General features: G+C 36.8%; 2 protein-coding genes across 3 annotated transcripts in view; both read left to right on the top strand.

Annotated features, from left to right (window-relative positions):
- The first annotated feature begins 375 nt into the window (after window positions 1-375).
- Window positions 376-3,880, top strand: LOC113125197 (uncharacterized). Of its 2 annotated transcripts, none has more exons than XM_026298530.2 (5): window positions 376-747; window positions 1,974-2,261; window positions 2,413-2,667; window positions 2,843-2,988; window positions 3,215-3,880. In XM_026298530.2, exons 2-5 carry the CDS (start codon window positions 1,979-1,981, stop codon window positions 3,626-3,628), a joined length of 1,098 nt encoding a protein of 365 aa, XP_026154315.1. In that variant the 5' UTR covers window positions 376-747; window positions 1,974-1,978; the 3' UTR covers window positions 3,629-3,880. The 2 variants fall into 2 exon arrangements, with proteins under 2 accessions (XP_026154315.1, XP_026154314.1); XM_026298529.2 differs by lacking the exon at window positions 376-747 and adding an exon at window positions 882-1,664.
- Window positions 3,881-4,211: 331 nt separating this feature from the next.
- LOC113125193 (titin-like) overlaps window positions 4,212-18,229 on the top strand; it is a 245,017-nt gene continuing 230,999 nt past the window's right edge. The window contains exons 1-9 of the mRNA XM_026298523.2: window positions 4,212-4,818; window positions 6,755-6,843; window positions 7,224-7,256; window positions 8,535-8,813; window positions 9,354-9,629; window positions 10,746-11,012; window positions 11,700-11,966; window positions 12,140-12,409; window positions 14,554-14,856. Of these exons, the coding sequence (XP_026154308.1) occupies window positions 4,781-4,818; window positions 6,755-6,843; window positions 7,224-7,256; window positions 8,535-8,813; window positions 9,354-9,629; window positions 10,746-11,012; window positions 11,700-11,966; window positions 12,140-12,409; window positions 14,554-14,856 (1,822 nt within the window). The 5' untranslated portion in view covers window positions 4,212-4,780. The remainder of the gene's footprint in view (window positions 4,819-6,754; window positions 6,844-7,223; window positions 7,257-8,534; window positions 8,814-9,353; window positions 9,630-10,745; window positions 11,013-11,699; window positions 11,967-12,139; window positions 12,410-14,553; window positions 14,857-18,229) is intronic.

Raw genomic sequence — 18,229 nt, 5'->3', positions numbered from 1 at the left:
AGGGCCACATAGAGACCAACAACCTCACACACTCACACTCACTCCTATGGGCAATTTAGAGTCACCAATCAACCTGACATACATGTTTTTGGACTGTGGGAGGAAACCCATCTCATCCCATTATTTTTGTGTAGATACAGACTGATTCATTCTGGGTTGTTTTATTTGATGTAGCAGATGAAGGTCAGCCTCACATCAGTCCCTCCTGCAGTTAATTTAATAAGGTTTTACTGCTTTAACTGATCAAAGTGCTCAGTGCATGGCCAAACAGTGCGGGTCTGGGCAAGTCTCTTCCTGCAGGAACCTGATGGGTGAAGGGTGGAGTCAAACCTGGTGGGCAGAGTCTTGTTAAAAGGGAGATTCAGCTCACCTGGTTAGGGTGCACCACACACTGTTGTCTTCCCTGGTTTTCACTCCATTTGGTTTTGTGGTATTTAGGTTGTTTGTAATCTTTTATGTTAAGTAGAACTGTAGTAACTCTTGGTTTCACAGCAACATGTGCTTTTCCTAAGCTAGGTTCAGTGAATTGTTTTGCCACAGTTTAGGCTGCAAATGAAGTATACAGGTACTATCGCCTAGAAGTAGATTAACTGAGCTTCTGTGACTAATGGAGAGTCGAATATAGTCAATGCAGACTTTATAAAGCTGTGGGTGTTTTCTGATGAAGACTGTTCAGAAGTTACAAGACCTGTAAACACCATGGGGGACCACAGTCAGAGCCTCTGAGAATAACCTTTATCGTGAAAAGTAAGTACTACTTGCCTTTACTCAGTTTTTCAAAGCATCAAATTTAGATTATTATGAAAGTCCCCAAGGCAGAGTACTGTTATTCACCCTGGTGCTTTTTTAATTCTCAGGTGAATAGTTTTCACTATTGCTTTGATGGGTGTGAAATCCACAGTGATCACATTTTAAGCAGGTGTTTTGACCCGCTGAGCTGCACATATCTAGCAGGCTGCAATTATGTGTCCTACATGAGTCTATTTCCTGCACAGCTAAACCAGAGGCAAACCTCACAGTCGCATCACTTGATTGCAATGGCATTCAAACCCCAACCATGTGTTTATCTACAAATATATAGTGCAAGGTAGGGAGACTGCTTCTCTCTCTCTCTCTCAAAGTGCTGTTAGGACAAGGGGAAACAAACAAGTGGTGAAGAAAAGCCTTCATTTTGTAGTGACTCCACAAAAATCAAAATGCAGAGACTGTGATTGAAAATGAATGCAATCAGAAAACCGCACTGACTAACCATGGAATCAAATGTGTTGAGAAGTAACACATGGAAAAATTTTAGTTTCAATATACTAACAGTGGATAAAAGTATGACTACCTTAACTACATGATCACAAAAAAATTCCTGCTCACCTTGAGCCTCAAATAAGATGAATGTGCACCTTAATTCTACTGTATAGATTATGATTACATTAACAGGCTAAACAAATCTTTGAGTCTAGATGAAACTTTTTTTTTTTAAAACTTTTTCGTGCACCGCTTCCTGACCTTTGTAAAACACCTGCTCTGATCGCTGTGTGACATTCATGGTTCACTGCACTGCCATACCCGTGTACAGCTTAGTTTCCTGTTGTACACCAGTTAACATTGTGTGCAACACGCCTGAGGTGCATTGAAAATGCTTTTTCTTCTGATTTGTTGGATTAATGCAGGTAAGATAAATTAAATGAATTCATGTGGATGTTAAATGTCAGAAGAAATTAATCAGTTTTTTAATAGACAGCATGAGGTACTGTAGAAACAAGACTCTATGTAGAATGTACGAAATTTAATGTAGGAAATTTCTCATTTATTTGATATTTCCTTTTTTTTTTTTTTATACCAATGCCACTATGTTAAATTTGGGAATATAATTTTGCATCCAGATATATTTAGTTCACTAAGAATTGTGTATTGTATGTAAGGTAAATGTTGTAAGGTGCAATGATGTGTTTTCTTTTACCGCCAATGTTTCTTACCAGGGGTCATGGCTGGGGAACCTTCAGTCATGCATTACCAACTAAAAAACAGCTCAGTATGTCTACATGTAAGAAATCCGCCACCATATGAACGTGCCCTGTGGGAATTTGCTGAACAAATTGTTGCTGGCGAAGGAATCAACAACCCCAAATATGCAGGGAAATTGGATTATAAAAACCGCTCTTTGTGTATAAAAGAGTTGACTGATGCAGACAGTGGCACCTACAAATTCTCATTTTATGACCCTGATTTTAAATCTAAATCGGAGAAACACACAGTCATTGTTCAAGGTAGGTTCTATGTATTAATTTGACTTTAGATAGTAGCTTGTTCAGCTTTATAAGTTTAAACATGTCTGAGTTGTTATTTACAAATAGTCGCCAGCAGAGGGTGCCATTACACCAAGCCCCATTAACTTACCTGCCTGGCCCACTGTTGCAGAAATTGTTCCTAGACCTGTCATCACAGTGTCGGCACTACGCTCCAACCTGTCGGCTGAATTCTGCAACATCACAGTCAACTGCTCCATCCACAATGACTGGGTGTCATCTGTCTGTGATGAAGACAGCTGCAGAACATCTCAGTGGTCATTCAGCAAGGTCAACATCACCATCTCCACGGCCAACAGAACTCTTGTCTGCAGTGGGCACAACCATGTCAGCATGAATAATGCTTCCGAAAACATAAGCACAATGTGTAAGTATTATGTGTTGTCTTTAAATAGCAACTTATTGTGTTTGTTGAATTATTAATTTGCTCACTTAGTGTATTCAAGCTCAACCTCAACCTCCTCATAGTAATATTTTATTTGTCAGTTCCTTTTTGTGTCTGATGATAATAATAATGATGATACATTTTTGTGTCTTTCCAGGCTTCATTAAATCTGATCCTGAACATGAGAAGGAGTCACAGTCGCCCCTTTTGATAGTAATAGTTATTTTATTTTTCATGCTTCTCTGTGGATTTTGTGTTTTTTTCATTAAGTGGCAGATTTCAACACAATATAATCACAATCAGGTAAGCCTCATTACTGAGTAACATTTAAACCATAATTATCATAGAACTAAAAAAAAAAAAGGAACAATCTGATGACAGGACAGGTGCACTGCTGTTTGAATACAGTGATCTCAAGTTATTAAAAAATAAACCAAATAATTTTACAAGGATGTAAGTTTTTCTTTAATGATGGGAAGTACTTGTATTGAATTTGAAAACAGATTTTATTTCTTATTTCCATGGACAGACATCTACTGCTCAGTTGAGACAAAACCAGACGGTGGTAGCACAACCACAGCCTGAGTCTAGAGTCTCTACATCTTCTTCCAGTCAAGCTGAGGCCTCTTATGAGAATGTGGAAGTCGCACGGCAGAGCCAACGCAGCCAGACCAGCAGCACGCGAGAGGAATTGGGATCCATGCAAAGTCAGAAAGTAGATACCGTCTACAGCGTTGTACAAGTACCACCTGTGGCTCCTCCGCTCGGCAAGAGCGAGAGCAGTAAAGATACAAGAGGACACAAACCTGAGGCTTCGGCCCAGGGTGAGGCAGTGTCCTCCATGCAAATTGACACAGTGTACAGTTTGCTGCAAAAGCCAAAACATTCCAAGTCACAGCAAAACCAACAGGTCAGTCAGGATTTTCGGACACCAAAGATATGAACAAGGCAAAGATGGCACTCTTATACCCTGTGAAAACCAGCATGACGTTAAGGACATTTAGATTTCCTTTAAATTTATTTTGTACAGTGTTTCTGTGTTGTGGTATTTAATTTTCAAGTAGGTTCTTTGTAATTCACACATTTAAAAAGATCTGTAACTTTATTTTTTAAAATCAGTGTTGCCAACAATCACAAGGACAGAATTATGTCATGATAATTTAAGAGGTTCATTAAAATCACTTATTAAACCCCAGTTAAAATTAAAGCTTTTTCTTTAAGTGACCACAAGGGGGAGTCATACTACCCTAACCCTACTCTGCCCTAACCAACACTCAACAATCGGTTCTCCTCTTATTGACCAGGGCTGATGTCTCAGCATGTCGACCTCATATCATCACATATCCAGCTGTGACTGAGTCAAAAACCTGTAGTTCACCCTTAATGCTGAGTTTGTGAAAAATTTCAATCTTATATTTTTCATATTGTTTTGACTTTGTTTTTTTTTTCTTGTCCAGATTCTGTTTATCTATCTTACTTAGCAGACTGGGCTTAGTCGCAGATGATTTAATCACAGGTCAGTCTAGGAACGGATCATGTTGATATTATATATAATTATGTAATATAACTGGTATGAAGTTAAATCAATAAGAATTTATGTTAAACTAAAATCTCATTGTTTTTCTTGACAGATCATCAACCAATACTGCATGTCATTCACTGTCCATATAAAGTGTTTGATCAGTAGAAATTAGCACATTGTGGTTGTATAGACTTGACTTAATATTTAACTATTAGATGAATAGTCCATTAACTGCCTCAATCTAATTATTGATATTGTTAGATATTCTATTAGTCTATTTCTATTAGTAGTGCAAAAATACAAAACCTTCACTCCAATAAGTTTATTTTTATTTGACAAACCTGCAGGTGAATCCAATAATGTCACATAACATTTGAATGGAAATGAGAAATAATGACAAATGAAAAACTTGACTTTAATGCTAAAATGTTCTGTGGATATGTCGCTATAGTGTAATGCAAACTGTTCACTGAGCTGTGTGTATTTCTGTGCTGTCTCTAATTAGTGCTGCAGTACCACAATAAGAGAAACAGGCGTTGGCTCAAACCAAGTGTCTGCTGTCAGGACGATGACATGTTTGACACCTGCCTGACCACAGTCAGCAGCCTGAGGTCAGAGGAAGCACTGAAGGTGCAAAACCTTCCTGCTTGGTTTGTTTTCTTCTGAGAAATATATAGAAAATATATTGAGCATCCCTTTTCTTATGTTGCTACGTGTTATCGACATATTCATTGTCATTCTTTTACTAAAATGTGTTTTTATTGCTGTATTATTTCTACATAAATTATTGATTTCAATTTTCACCACATGAAAAACTGACATTACAGATTCCTGTGTGTGTATATATATATATATATATATATATATATAAATCTCACACCTCTTTGGTCACAAACACATTTGCCCTGGTGTGAATGTGGTGACAGTTGTGTGTTTTCTCCTCTGACATACAACTTTCTGTGTAAAGAGGAACTGGAAAGTTAATTTTTTTTAACTCATGCTAATAAGAAGCTGCTTGACCTGTTTGCTCAACGCAACATGGTTGTTGCACACAATGGTTATTTCAGCATTTTGTTTACTTTATTTCCTCTTTTTACATTTAGTTTCTGAAATCATTTTAGAAACATGGGGTCAAAACAAATTACAGCTTTTTAAATTACAAATACTCTATAAAATCCTGCAAGTGAAATGAAATGTATCATAAATGAAGGTCTTCTGCCCTGTCTTAGTTTTTAACAAATGTCTTTAAAGGAATTCAGTTTAATTACATTTAATGTTTAATATGTAAATATCACCAGACTCTCACAGGCTGGAGCAGGATTAGGATTAGAGTGACTGCTGGGAGAGGATGTCATCTGTTTTTGGACAAGCTCTGTTTTTCACATCAGTTTTTAGGAAGTTTATCAATAAGATCGATTGTATCATTTCTGAGCATCAGTCAGAAGTGTAGCTGTTCCCTGTTTGATTTTAGTCTGAGACGTTTATCATGTTGCTGAAGACCAGACATTGCTGTGTTTGTTCTGTTTCCCATGAACTGAATGAGACAGCCCAGTATGCAGCTTCACCTAAAGACCACAACGCCCATTAGCTGAGTGTCAACACACAGTTAAATCACATGGTGACTGTTGCTGTTGAAAACTGACAAAAATGACTTTGGTTCATTTTCTCAGTAAGAAAAACCTCCTGAGTGTTGATCCTGACCCCTGTGTTTTCCTTTAAAGCTGTAGAGACACAGGCACTTTAGTCACTGTGGAAGGGAAATGATCTGTTTATTTGTCATATGTTAAAGTTGGATCATGACAGTTTCATGGAGAAAAGTTTGCATGTCTCATTCACAATTATTGTTTCATTATAAAATGAGCACATAGATCAAACAATTCCACTAAATAACTAGGAAAGTGTACATGAGATGAGAAGCTCTATATTCTTCAGAAACAAAAATGTATTTTGCCATTTACTTTTTATGGACGGAGTTGACACGGGATGATTAAATGTTACACCAAACCTTGAGGAAGAGTCTTTCACCTTCACCCAAATGGGTTTTCAGTTCATGGTCTTATCTGATCAAAGGGCAAAATGAACAAGTGGAGAGTGCTGCTAAATGTAATGGGACGAATAGAATCAAGTCAAATTTATTAATATAGCAAATTAAAAACAACATCCAGTTGAGTAAAGTATTTACTCATAACTGCACAACTGGACACTAAACAAGGTGAGGGTACATGATATGTACACAGATGTGCAATAGTTACTTAGTTATTGTTAATGACATTTGAATTGAAGAGTTTAATGACCAGGCACAAACCTTTGCACAGCAGACAAGCTAATATATTGTTGCAGTGAGCAGGAAGTCTGAACATGTCAGTGTGTTGTGGTTAAAGCCATTGTAGATGTGTGGGTTTGTATAAAAAGGACAGAAGAAGAAGAGGCAGGGTGTACTCAGGAGGAGGAGCTGAGAAATATTCTGATGTCATTTTACTAAATAAGAAAAGCAGCTTCTCAGTCTCTTCCTCTTCTTTTTTCTGTGACATTATTAATGTGAGACAGAGACATTTCTCAGAAGCAGAGCAGCAGAGTGACAGTGTCAGTGGATGTGAAGATGGGCCACACTTTTCTCTGTGTGCTGTCATTTTGCTGTGAGTACATCAGTGGTTTTCCACTTCTGTCCCTTTACAGGTTCACTCATGTTTTGATGTTTTTATCAACATGGTAGTTTTGTAGTTGCAACTTGGTCACTGATTTGGCTTCGCTCAGAGTGGAGGACAGTGTTAAATCCACTACTGGACTAGTTATTGTTGTACAGTTTATTGGTAGATGTGTTGCACAATGAACTGTATTGTCTCAGGTTTTTACTATATAGTTTTTCTTTTATTTACATAAATAACACCATTTCAAATGTTTTCAGTATCAGCTGCTTCTGCTGAATCTCCACTTGGTCTTTAAATGTTTTAGTGTTTTATCATATTGACTTCTATCAGACTGATCATGGCTAATGAGCTTTTATTCTTTATTTTAGGGCTGAATATCCTTTTCTGTGGAGAAACTCAAGGTGAGTAGTTGCCTTTATCTCTTTATTTTCTCATTTATACAATATTATATATACTATATACTATTATTTATATAGTATTATACAATTATATACTATAATATATATATATATATGTCCTCCTGAGACCCAGCCCACTGACTTGTGTCCCTTGTAGTGGACAGTTTGTTCACATCCAAACGGTCCTATGGTCCACTACAGTGGACATGCTATAAAATTAAAAATAAAAATAAATTTAAAAAAGTCTAAATTGTAACATGTTTTTTTTTTTAAATAGGTAGGAAATTACAAAAAACAAGAAATTATTTTCCTTGGTTCTCAGGAGGATAAATATATATATATATATATATTATACTATGATATACAATATTATATATATATAATTGTCTCCCATTATGAGTTACTGAAACCATTTTAATCACATATTTTAGTTTGGATTTTATCATGTAGACACCATTTTACTTATTGTATAAATATAAATTATTAAATTACCAGATTAGTGTCCAAAGGGGTGACAGTGTATATTCTATTTATTTTTTGTATTAATTTTGGATTTTATTGACAGTTTTATGCATGTTTATATACTGTAGAATGATCAAATGTTACACTGAACCAGTCTGTTACCTTTATTTAAATGGGATAAATCTCTTCATGCTCTTAACTGATCAAATTAAAAAGACAAAATAATGAAGAAATGGAGTGTTAAATCCAATGAGAAGAACAGATCTCAATTGTTTTTTCTGAAGATTTTAATAAAAAGTGTCTTATTAATTGTTATTAACAGACACATTAATGCTCACAGTTTGAGTAGAGGGATTGGTAGATAGATACTTTATTCATATTGGTAATGGAGGCAAACATGTTCTGTTATTTGGTGTTTAGATGATGATGCTTTATAGTGATGTTGAACACTTGACTCCAAAATCTGTAGTTATTCAGTTGTTGAGCTCTGGTGGCAGCAAAGTCCATGACACGTGTTTCACATTATCATCAAACACATTAAACCATTCAGTGAGACCTGTGTCCTGTATGAAAACATCTGTGTTAGTTCACTTCATATAGACAACATTTAAATTCAGCTAAATGTTTTCTGTCAATACATTTGTGGTTTGGAGTCAGTGTGTTACTGTTTGGTCTGATTTCATAAACACATGGAACCAAACAGGCTAAACCTCAGCAAAACATTATGTATAATGTCAAATATATGTTGTTTCCATTGTGTTATTTAAATATGGAAATACTTTACATTATCATCATTTTCTTGTTTGGTTGTTTTTGTAGCTGTAGAAGAAACTGGAGTCAAGGCCACTGTGACAGCAGACAGAACAGTCATACCAGCAGGAGGCAGCGTGACACTGACCTGCTCTGTGCAGGACCCTACTGTCATTAAATATGACTGGTTCAGACAAACCTCAACCAGTAAAAAGGATTTTTACAAAGAAGCTGGTGGATCAAACAGCGTCTCTGTCTCACAAGGAGGAATTTACACCTGCAGAGGACTGAGAAAGGAGACACAATCTATCACAATTGAAAGTGAACCAATCACTATTCTGGAAACTAGTGAGTTTACACATTTACTCTGGAATAAAACAACATGGATCCTTTAAATGACTAAAAAGCACCTGAAGTGTGGAAGAGATCAATGTGTGATGAAAAATGAAACATGATGAATGAAAAACTAAAGTCCAGGAACTTTTATGTCTTTGTGAAAGTTTGAAATCAATAACTAAATATTGATCATGGTATTAATGTAACATTTGTCAGATCCTTTAATTGATGAACAGACACAGTAGAGAAGCTGAAGCTCCTTCATTAATACTGTTCAGATTCATGTTTAACCATCTGATCCTGGATAAAACCTGTGACTTCTTCATGCAGTGTTTGTGGATTTGATTGTGTGATAACTTATTAAACATTGTGATATAAGCTGAGTGTTGATGAGACAAAGGCTGTGGTTGTGAATAAGGAGGTTCATGTGTATCTAAACTCTGAAGGACAAACACTGATCATACAAAAGATGTTAAATATTTTGTTTTTAGATGATGGTGGCTTATAGTGCTGTCTAACACCACAGCCTTTTCTTTTGTGTTGTTGTTCTAGGTTTTGCAGAAACTGGAGTCAAGGCCACTGTGAGAGCAGACAGAACAGTCATACCAGCAGGAGGCAGCGTGACACTGACCTGCTCTGTGCAGGACCCTACTGTCATTAAATATCACTGGTTCAGAAAAACCTCAACCAGTTATAAAATTTTTTACAATGAAACTCGTGGATCAAACAGAGTCTCTGTCTCACAAGGAGGAATTTACACCTGCAGAGGACTGAGAAATGAGAGATCTGTCACACCTGAAAGTGATTCAGTCACTATTGAGGAAACTGGTGAGTTTACACATTTACATTTTGAAACATAATGAATGAAAGACGTATGTCCAGGACCTTTTGAATCAGTAACACAATACTGTTCAGATTCATGTTTAACCATCTGACCCTGGATAAAACCTGTGACTTCTTCATGCAGTGTTTGTGGATTTGAATGTGTGATAACTTATTAAACATTGTGATTTAAGCTGAGTGTTGATGAGACAAAGGCTGTGGTTGTGAATAAGGAGGTTCAGCTGGTCGGGAACACACATCAGTGGAAAAATGGCTGAAATATTTTCCCATTTGTAAAGTTGATGATAAATTGTGCTGGAAGTTGAACATGCTCTTCATGTCCACATCTCAGCATTTGTTGTTATTCCATAAAGAACATAACATACTTTATTAATGCTGAACACAAAGGGCCTGACTCTTGGACCTTTTATTGAATTCATTTTGGAGGATCACTGTCGCCCTCTGTAGGCTCAGTTTCAGATTCTCTCCTCAGGCTGTGGTTCTCTGACAGAAAGATGTTTCCTAACACTTTACTCTTATATGTTCTAAATATCAGTGAATCTCCTGGTTTCATCAGTTTCATGAAGATTCTTTGCTGAATCTTTTCCTAAATGTGTTTCAGTATTTTCACTGAGCTGCTGGTACAGAAACCTGGATGTTAGAAACAAGACTCAGCTCCAGAGGATCATCACAGTGTTGTCCAAAATAACTGGGGGACAAACAGCCTGTTCTGTCTGCTCTGTGTAAATGTCTGTGCAGACTAGTAGTATTTTGGAGAACAGCTGTCACCCTCTGTTTGCTGAGTTTCAGCTGCTGCTCCTTAAAAACGTGCTGACAAAGTCCTTTTACCTCTGGAGAAAGTTCTGCTCCTGATGCCCAGTTGTTACTTTTCTTCTTGGTTATTTTGTTTCTTTACGTTGTTTTTTAAAGACACTGCTCCAGATGTTTTCATCTGTCTGTGACTTCAACTGATTTTGTTGATGTTATTTTATTTATTTAATATTACAAAAATCTAATTGTCACTATGGACAATAAAGATGATTAACATTAGAAACAGAATGAACATTTTTCTGTAGATTTTCTGTCTCTGTTAGTTTCCTAACTGTGTTTTTCTGTGAACAGTTCCAGATGAGGCCACTGTGACCCTGCAGCCCAACTGGCCTCTGATATACAGGGGTGAGACCATCACTGTCAGATGTGAGATTCAGGGAGGTGGACGAACTGAATGGACGTATGAATGGAAAGCAGACAAGTTAGACAGACGTCCAACACACAATGAATACAGGATCACTGCAGCTACTGAGTCTGACAGTGGAAAATACAGCTGCCGGGGTAGAAATGACTATTTATTGACAGAGTGGAGTAAAGTCGTCACACTGACTGTGTCAGGTAAGATGAATAAATGTTTGTTGTACATTTCTTTTGACTATGTTTAATCTAAACCAGGAGACAAAACACCAGTTTTTACAGGCACTGAGAAAAATGAGTTGTTTGAAGGAGTCCATTGAACTTTATGGTTTTTACTCCCTGTGACTGTCCAGATGTTGTATGTCTCCAATGCTGTTATGATGCAGATGTTTCAGTGGTTTTAGTGCAAACTACAGCTGACACTTGATGCACATGGCTGCCACATAAATGAAGTAGAAAATATCAGATGACACGTGTGTTAGTGTTTGTCTGAATATCTTTTCAGATACAAGTCATTCAGTTTAATTCCAGTACAAACCTCCTGACTGGGTCAGTGCTGCATAACATCATGAGTGTTTAACCACTTTTCTTTGAAGAGATGTTGTGGAATTGAGTCCAGTTCTTTTCCAGTCTAATAGTCATTGGTCCTTTTTGATTTGGGTAAAATTTAGTTTAGATTTGAAAAGTTTCCACTGAACAACTTTATCTTCTGTTTAACATAAAAATATACAGCATATTTAAATAAAGTCAAATGACTAAAAAATCTTGTGAATCTGTTATGTTATTCTGTTATACAGCAACATCTGTTAGAGGCTAAAAATACTTATTTTTGGAACAAATCCTGTTTCAACCACTGACCTGTTTTGTTTTTCTCTGTAAACTGAACAGCAAACACACCCCAGGCCTCACTCCGAGCAGACAGCACAGTCGTACCAGCAGGGGGCAGTGTGACCCTGACCTGCTCTGTGGACGGCTCTGAGGGCTGGAGATACAGCTGGTTCAGACGAAGCTCAGAGTCTTTTGGAGCTCAGACCATAAGAGATGATGCAGCACAGTCCACTGTCAGTATTTCAGAAGGAGGCATCTATCACTGCAGAGGAAGAAGAGGAAACATCTTCTCAGAGAACAGTCGTACAGTGAGGATTGAGAAAACTGGTGAGTGGAGGGTTTGTTTAGAAATGAAACATATTCAATATTCATTCATGGTCAACATCACAACACTTGAGGGTCTTAAGTTTGAAAATGAAGTTTTCATTCTTTAAATGAGATTAAATTGGTGGGATGTCATTTGTGTCTCAGACACACAGATTTTCTTTTTTTCTGAACAGTTTCCAACAGGGTCACTGTGACTCTGCAGCCCAGCTGGTCTCAGATATTCGTGGGTGAGACCATCACTGTCAGATGTGAGATTCAGGGAGGTGGACGAACTGAATGGACGTATGAATGGAAAGCAGACAAGTTAGACAGACGTCCAACACACAATGAACACAGGATCACTGCAGCTACTGAGTCTGACAGTGGAAAATACAGCTGCCGGGGTAGAAATGACTATTTATTGACAGAGTGGAGTGAAGTCGTCACACTGACTGTGTCTCACAGTAAGTCAAGTCATATTTCATTCAAACTATGGTTGTTTTCAATCTGCAGCTTCTGAAATACAAGAATTCACTGGACAAAAAGACTTTATTTCAGTTTTAATTTATTAAAACTGTATTTCACAAAAAGATGATCAAAACACACTATATCCTACAATAAATCTGTTACACTGACCAATAAAAATCAGCAATAAAAGACAAAATAAATGTAATAAAATCTACACATGAACAGAACCAAAACAAACATTTATGGTAATAAGGCTAAAATAATAAATGACAACCAGTCTCTAAAGGTTGAGTCATGGCAACTGGACTTTCAGTTTTAAGTCAAAATCTTTCACCACCCATCCAGGTGGCTTCATCAGTCTGAGAAAACAGCTGGACTGGAACCTCCAATATGTCTCCCAGGTTGGTTTCACTCCACCACTAGACCCATAGGTTCACTAGTTGAGCTATGGAAATCAGGTGAGAGTCGTTAGACCCACACCCCCACAACTCAGGGGGGACCAAAATTTCCAAGTACCAGTTAGAAACCTGTCAGCAGCATTCTGGACCATCTGGAGGCTCCTGAGGTGAGATTTTATAAGATCAGAAAAAAGAAAACATTTTAGTAGTCCAGTCTGCAAGAAACAAATGTGTGAATTATTACTACTTCAATTTCTGACTTACCTGAGAATATTTTTAATCTTGAAATGACATGAAGCTGGTTAAAAGCTGATTTGGTCAGTCCTTGAGTGACTGATCAAAAATGACCCAAAGACTCTTGGCAGTTGAAGTTTGTGTAACATTACAGTTACCAAGTGTTAATGTCCTGGTCACAGAGTGTGTCCATGTGTGGAGGACAGATTAGCAGAAATCTGTTGTTTTTTTGCCATTTAGGAGAAGAAAGTTCTGTGTCATCCAAAGATTTACAGCAGTAAAACAGTTGATGTCCAGATGTTCAGATTTAATCACGATTAAACTCAGAGAAATAATGAAACTGACTTGCAGGTATAGTTGGAGATCATCAGCCTAACTATGGAAATTAATATCAAAACTGTGGATAATTCTACCAAGAGGAAATATCTAGAAAGAGAAAAGTGCAAAGAACAGAGTCTTGTGGTGCCAAAGTGTAGAGCTGAGACAGTAGACAGGCTGTTGTAAAATAAAACACATTATAATTTGTATTTTATTTGTAGCTTAGAAAACTGTGTGTAATATAAATGTTTCTTCCACTAAATCAAAGTGAACTTCAGACAGTCAGTAGTGAATCACCTCCATAGGGTGAAAGATGTTTGGAGTCAGTTCACTGTTGTCGTCTCATGACACGTCTGCACATTTAACATTCAGGTGTTATTGGACCAGAGGCTGCACACATGAAAACTGACCCAATTCAATCATTCTTAGCAAAATCATCACATAAAGAAACTGTCATTTTAATATATTTGCATTGTGACATGGATACAACCATCTGAACAGTGACATGTTTTTATCTGGAGATTTTTCTGTCATTATTATAAAAAAGTAAATATTAGTCAAGCAATGGAAGTGGTGAAGGAAGTGTTGAAGTTTGGGAATTAGTGTATGTACTTAAAGTGCAAAAGTTGAAGTACGCAGCATACATGTAGAAAAATAGTCATTGGTTTACAGTTCTCAATAAATTTATTAGACCTCCAGTCATAGAGAGATCAGAAACATTGTAGGAGCTTGTCAAGACATTTTATCACTATAACAGGAATGAGGAATTTCAAATTGATCACATTTCTCTAACCAGCAAACTGGACTTCTCTTAAAAGTAAAAACTGAATCAAGCAGAACAATTACCCATTAAAACTTATCTTTCCCATTAAGGAATGTAAACAACTGAAAATTGACATCCAAATAAAACATAACCTGGGGTTTCCTTTTGGTGGTTAAATTAATTAGCATAAATTTCACTGTATTTATTCTAAACATCAGGTAAACCAAAGGCCCAGCTGAGTGCTGATGACACAGCTGTACCAGCAGGGGGCAGTGTGACCCTGACCAAATCAAACTTCATCAGTCATCATTTTAGATTTTTCAGAAACTGTAGAAAAGTATTTGTTATTTAGGTAATTATACTTTAGATAGTTCACCTTTATATTTGTATTATTTGTTTTCATCCTGAGAAAATCTGTTTCCACCAGATCAGCCCAAACCTGTCCTCAATGTGTCTCCATCATGGCTGAGTCCTGGAGCCTCAGCAACTCTGAACTGTGAGGTTGAACATCCATCTGCAGGATGGAGGTTCTACTGGTATAAGGCTGTTCCCAAACTATCAGGCGACTCCTACAGCTATGAGCTGCTACCTGGAAACAGCAGTGGGACTGAACAGGATTCCTACATGGTTCATGGTCAGACACACACAGCAGGATATGTGTGTAGAGCTGGAAGAGGAGACCCAGTGTTTTACACTCAGTACAGTGAACTGAAGTTGGTCTGGTCTGCAGGTCAGTTTGTTTATTTCTTCATCTTGGTCTTTCCAGTTGTTTGTCTGTGACCAAATAGTCCTGAGAAGTAAAGTCTGTGTCAGTATGATCCTAAAGGAAACTATAGGATTATTTCTGTTGCAGTGGTTTAATGTTACTGTCCAGTTGTGTTTATCTCACAAGTTCATCATGTTGTTTGTCAGATGTTGATCCAGCAGCGTCTCTCACAGTGAGTCCTGACAGAGTGCAGCACTTCACCTCTGACTCTGTGTCACTGAGCTGTGAGGGAAACTCTACTGAGTGGAGAGTCAGGAGGTTTCCTGAGGACAGGTCCCTGTCATGTCCCTCTAAGTGGAGAATGACTGGATCCACATGTAAAATCTCCACTTCACAGTCCAGTGCTGCAGTGTACTGGTGTGAGTCTGGATCAGGAGAGTTCAGTAATTCAGTCAACATCACTGTCCATAGTAGGTTTTATTAGCTTTTAATTTTATTTCATTTTGTTACTGCATGTGAATTATTTTCAAAATCCTATTACATCAATTTATTTGTGCTGAAATTATAGAGCACTGAAAAAGCTCAAGACTTGTGTCATTGAAGTGTTATTCATGATCACTTTATATAAAAAATTAAAATCCATTGCCAAATAATACATATTATTTAGATGCTAATAAAATGCACAGTTAAGAATTTCTCCACATGTTTAGTCAGATTTTTATTTACAGATGATCAAACTTCTAAAGTATTGTACAATCTATAGAACATTGTAGAAGCTGTTTGTTTTTTGGTAAGAAGTTTCTTTAAAGAAACAAAGTAGGTTGTGAGTCCACGAGACCAAGTTTCAGGTCTTATAATGATCCTGTAAAATAAAGAATCATCTGTTCTCATCATTGTACATCAGCCTGTTGTGAAGATCTGCAGCAGCTGATCTGACTGAAACTGTTTTCCAGATGCAGATATTATCCTGGTGAGCCCAGTCCGTCCTGTGGCTGAGGGAGACTCTGTTACTCTTGGCTGCAAGTTGAGAAAAGACAAATTAGTTTCCAGTGTGTTTTTCTATCTAAATGACAAAGTTATCCATAATAACAGCAGAGGGGAGCTGAGTATTTCTGCAGTGTCAAAGTCAGATGAAGGTTTCTACAAGTGTCAGTTCTCAGGACAAGAGTCTCAACAGAGCTGGATGTCAGTTACTGGTGAGTAGATTGAAAACATGTCATGATTTTCCTTTTTTAGGTTTTGTAGATATTCTTGTCTTTCCTAAAGCTTGAAATCACCTGACTGATTTTTGTAAAAGAAATGAAGTTCATTCATATTGTATTAAATCTTGTTGTTTCCAGTAGCTGTGTCAGGAACCTCTGTGTTTCCTGTGCTGCTGATCGTTGGGCTGGTTTGTGGATTCATACTCATTGTTCTCCTGTTCCTGTTGTTTCGCTACAGACGCTCCAAGGGTGGGGTTTTTTTATTTCTAATATTTGTTTATTTATTACTTTCTCTGTAATTAGACAAATACACAGATTATTTAGATCCTTTAAGTTAAAACTTTATTTTATAAAATCATGTAACAACACATATCTTTTTTCCCAGGTGCATGCTTCACGAGGTTGGTACAACACTCTTCTTCTGTCTTATCATCAGCTCTTTCAACTTCTCTATTGAATTTGTTTTTATTATGTCTTAGGGGGATCCAGTCAGAGAGAACCAGACCAGGTTCCACTACAAATCACGGAGTCTATGAAAATGAAACTCCTCCCAATGAACTGTCCTCTTCTCTCCATGGTTGACATTTAAACTAACCTTTATGATTATTATGTTTATTTTATTGTTAACTCTTCATTAACTCTCACATTCTGGTCAGATGTTTTTTTTTTTGCTTTCTTTCACAAGCAGAAATCACCAAAACCCCCAAATCAACCATTTGGACAAACAGTCTGAAGAAATTCTCATGTCCCTCACTGACCACATGGACAAAAGATCAGAGTTAACATAAAATATTAGACATCAAAAATCCACAAATTCACTGTTTGATCATAATAATATATACGCACATGATAACATTGTGTTTATAGTATAACAGTATTTTTATAGTTTTGTTTGTGTCTTATTAAATAACTGCAACCACAGAGAAAGTTATAATTTTGATAAAACTTTTATATTTATTTGGTGTAATGGAATTAAAATGATTACTTAGACTTTGTTTTTTGGCACTTTTACTGTAAATAAATAATACTCGTCTGAATCAAAGACTTGAAAAACATTGATTTCCTAGTGATCAATGAAAGATGTTGTCATTGTTTTTCAGATGCAGGTCAGTCCCAGGATGTTACATATTCTGTCATTGAATTAGAAAGCATTGGAAAAAAGGGTGAGTAGTCCAAATAAATAAAATGACTAAAAAACACTTAGAGACATTTTGACCTGTGATGTCTAAAAAGTATCTTAATGTGAAAATCTTTACAGGAAAACATCATAAAGCAGAGAAGAGCCCTGTTTACTCTGAGGTGAAGACCAGACATGCAGGTACAGTCATGCTCAGTCAGAAACTACTGACGTGTCCCATCATTAAAAGTATTAAAAGTATTTAATAAAGGCCAACATGCAAATCAGTTAATCTCACTGACCTTAAGTTGCTATGACATAGGTGCTACCACTAGGTGGTGACAAAATTTTACATATGTACAAATTCTACACAGATATGGCATCAAACAATAGTTTTCTGTTCTTTCTGTTCTCTAGTGATGTAGTGTGGCAGATGATGAAATATATGGGTTTTTATTCTGCTGCCAGTTTGTCTATTCTTTAAAATTATGGCTGCAGATCAAGTTGTGTCTGTACTTATCATTAGAAACATACAGAGTCATCATTTGTCTTTACTCAACCACAGCATCATGACTCAGACCAAACTGTCAAACAAGACAAGCCACAAAAAAGCACCTTTGTTCAGGTGTCACTATGTGTTTATGTGAGAGCATCACAGGTTTATTCTCATTTCATTGTACCTGTCAATCCAACTCTTCATCCATCAGCTGTATGTATATCTCTGCTGAACAAAGAAATCCTGAGATCTGCCTTCTGTTTTAGATAACGTGTGTCTTCATTCACCTAAAGCTGTAATTGTCCAACAAGTTGAGCACAGTCATGTATATGATGTGATGAATATTCGTAAAACAATCGCCTGATTTTAATAATGTGTGCTTATCTTGTAGATAGTTTTCAATCTAATCATGTCTCCATTGACAGGAAACATTTCTGCTGCAGCAGCTTATGAAGTTGTTTACTCTGAAACAGCTGTTGGTAATAATGCTGCTGTGTAATGTGAATACTGTACAGATTTTTTCTACAGGTAATTAAATGGGTTGTAAATGACAATAACATGCCATAACACATCCTTACATCC

Source organism: Mastacembelus armatus, chromosome 18, assembly GCF_900324485.2.
Source record: "Mastacembelus armatus chromosome 18, fMasArm1.2, whole genome shotgun sequence".
Lineage (NCBI taxonomy): Eukaryota > Metazoa > Chordata > Actinopteri > Synbranchiformes > Mastacembelidae > Mastacembelus > Mastacembelus armatus.
The sequence above is the reverse complement of the archived record's forward strand: the minus strand, read 5'-3'. Positions and strand labels throughout refer to the sequence as shown.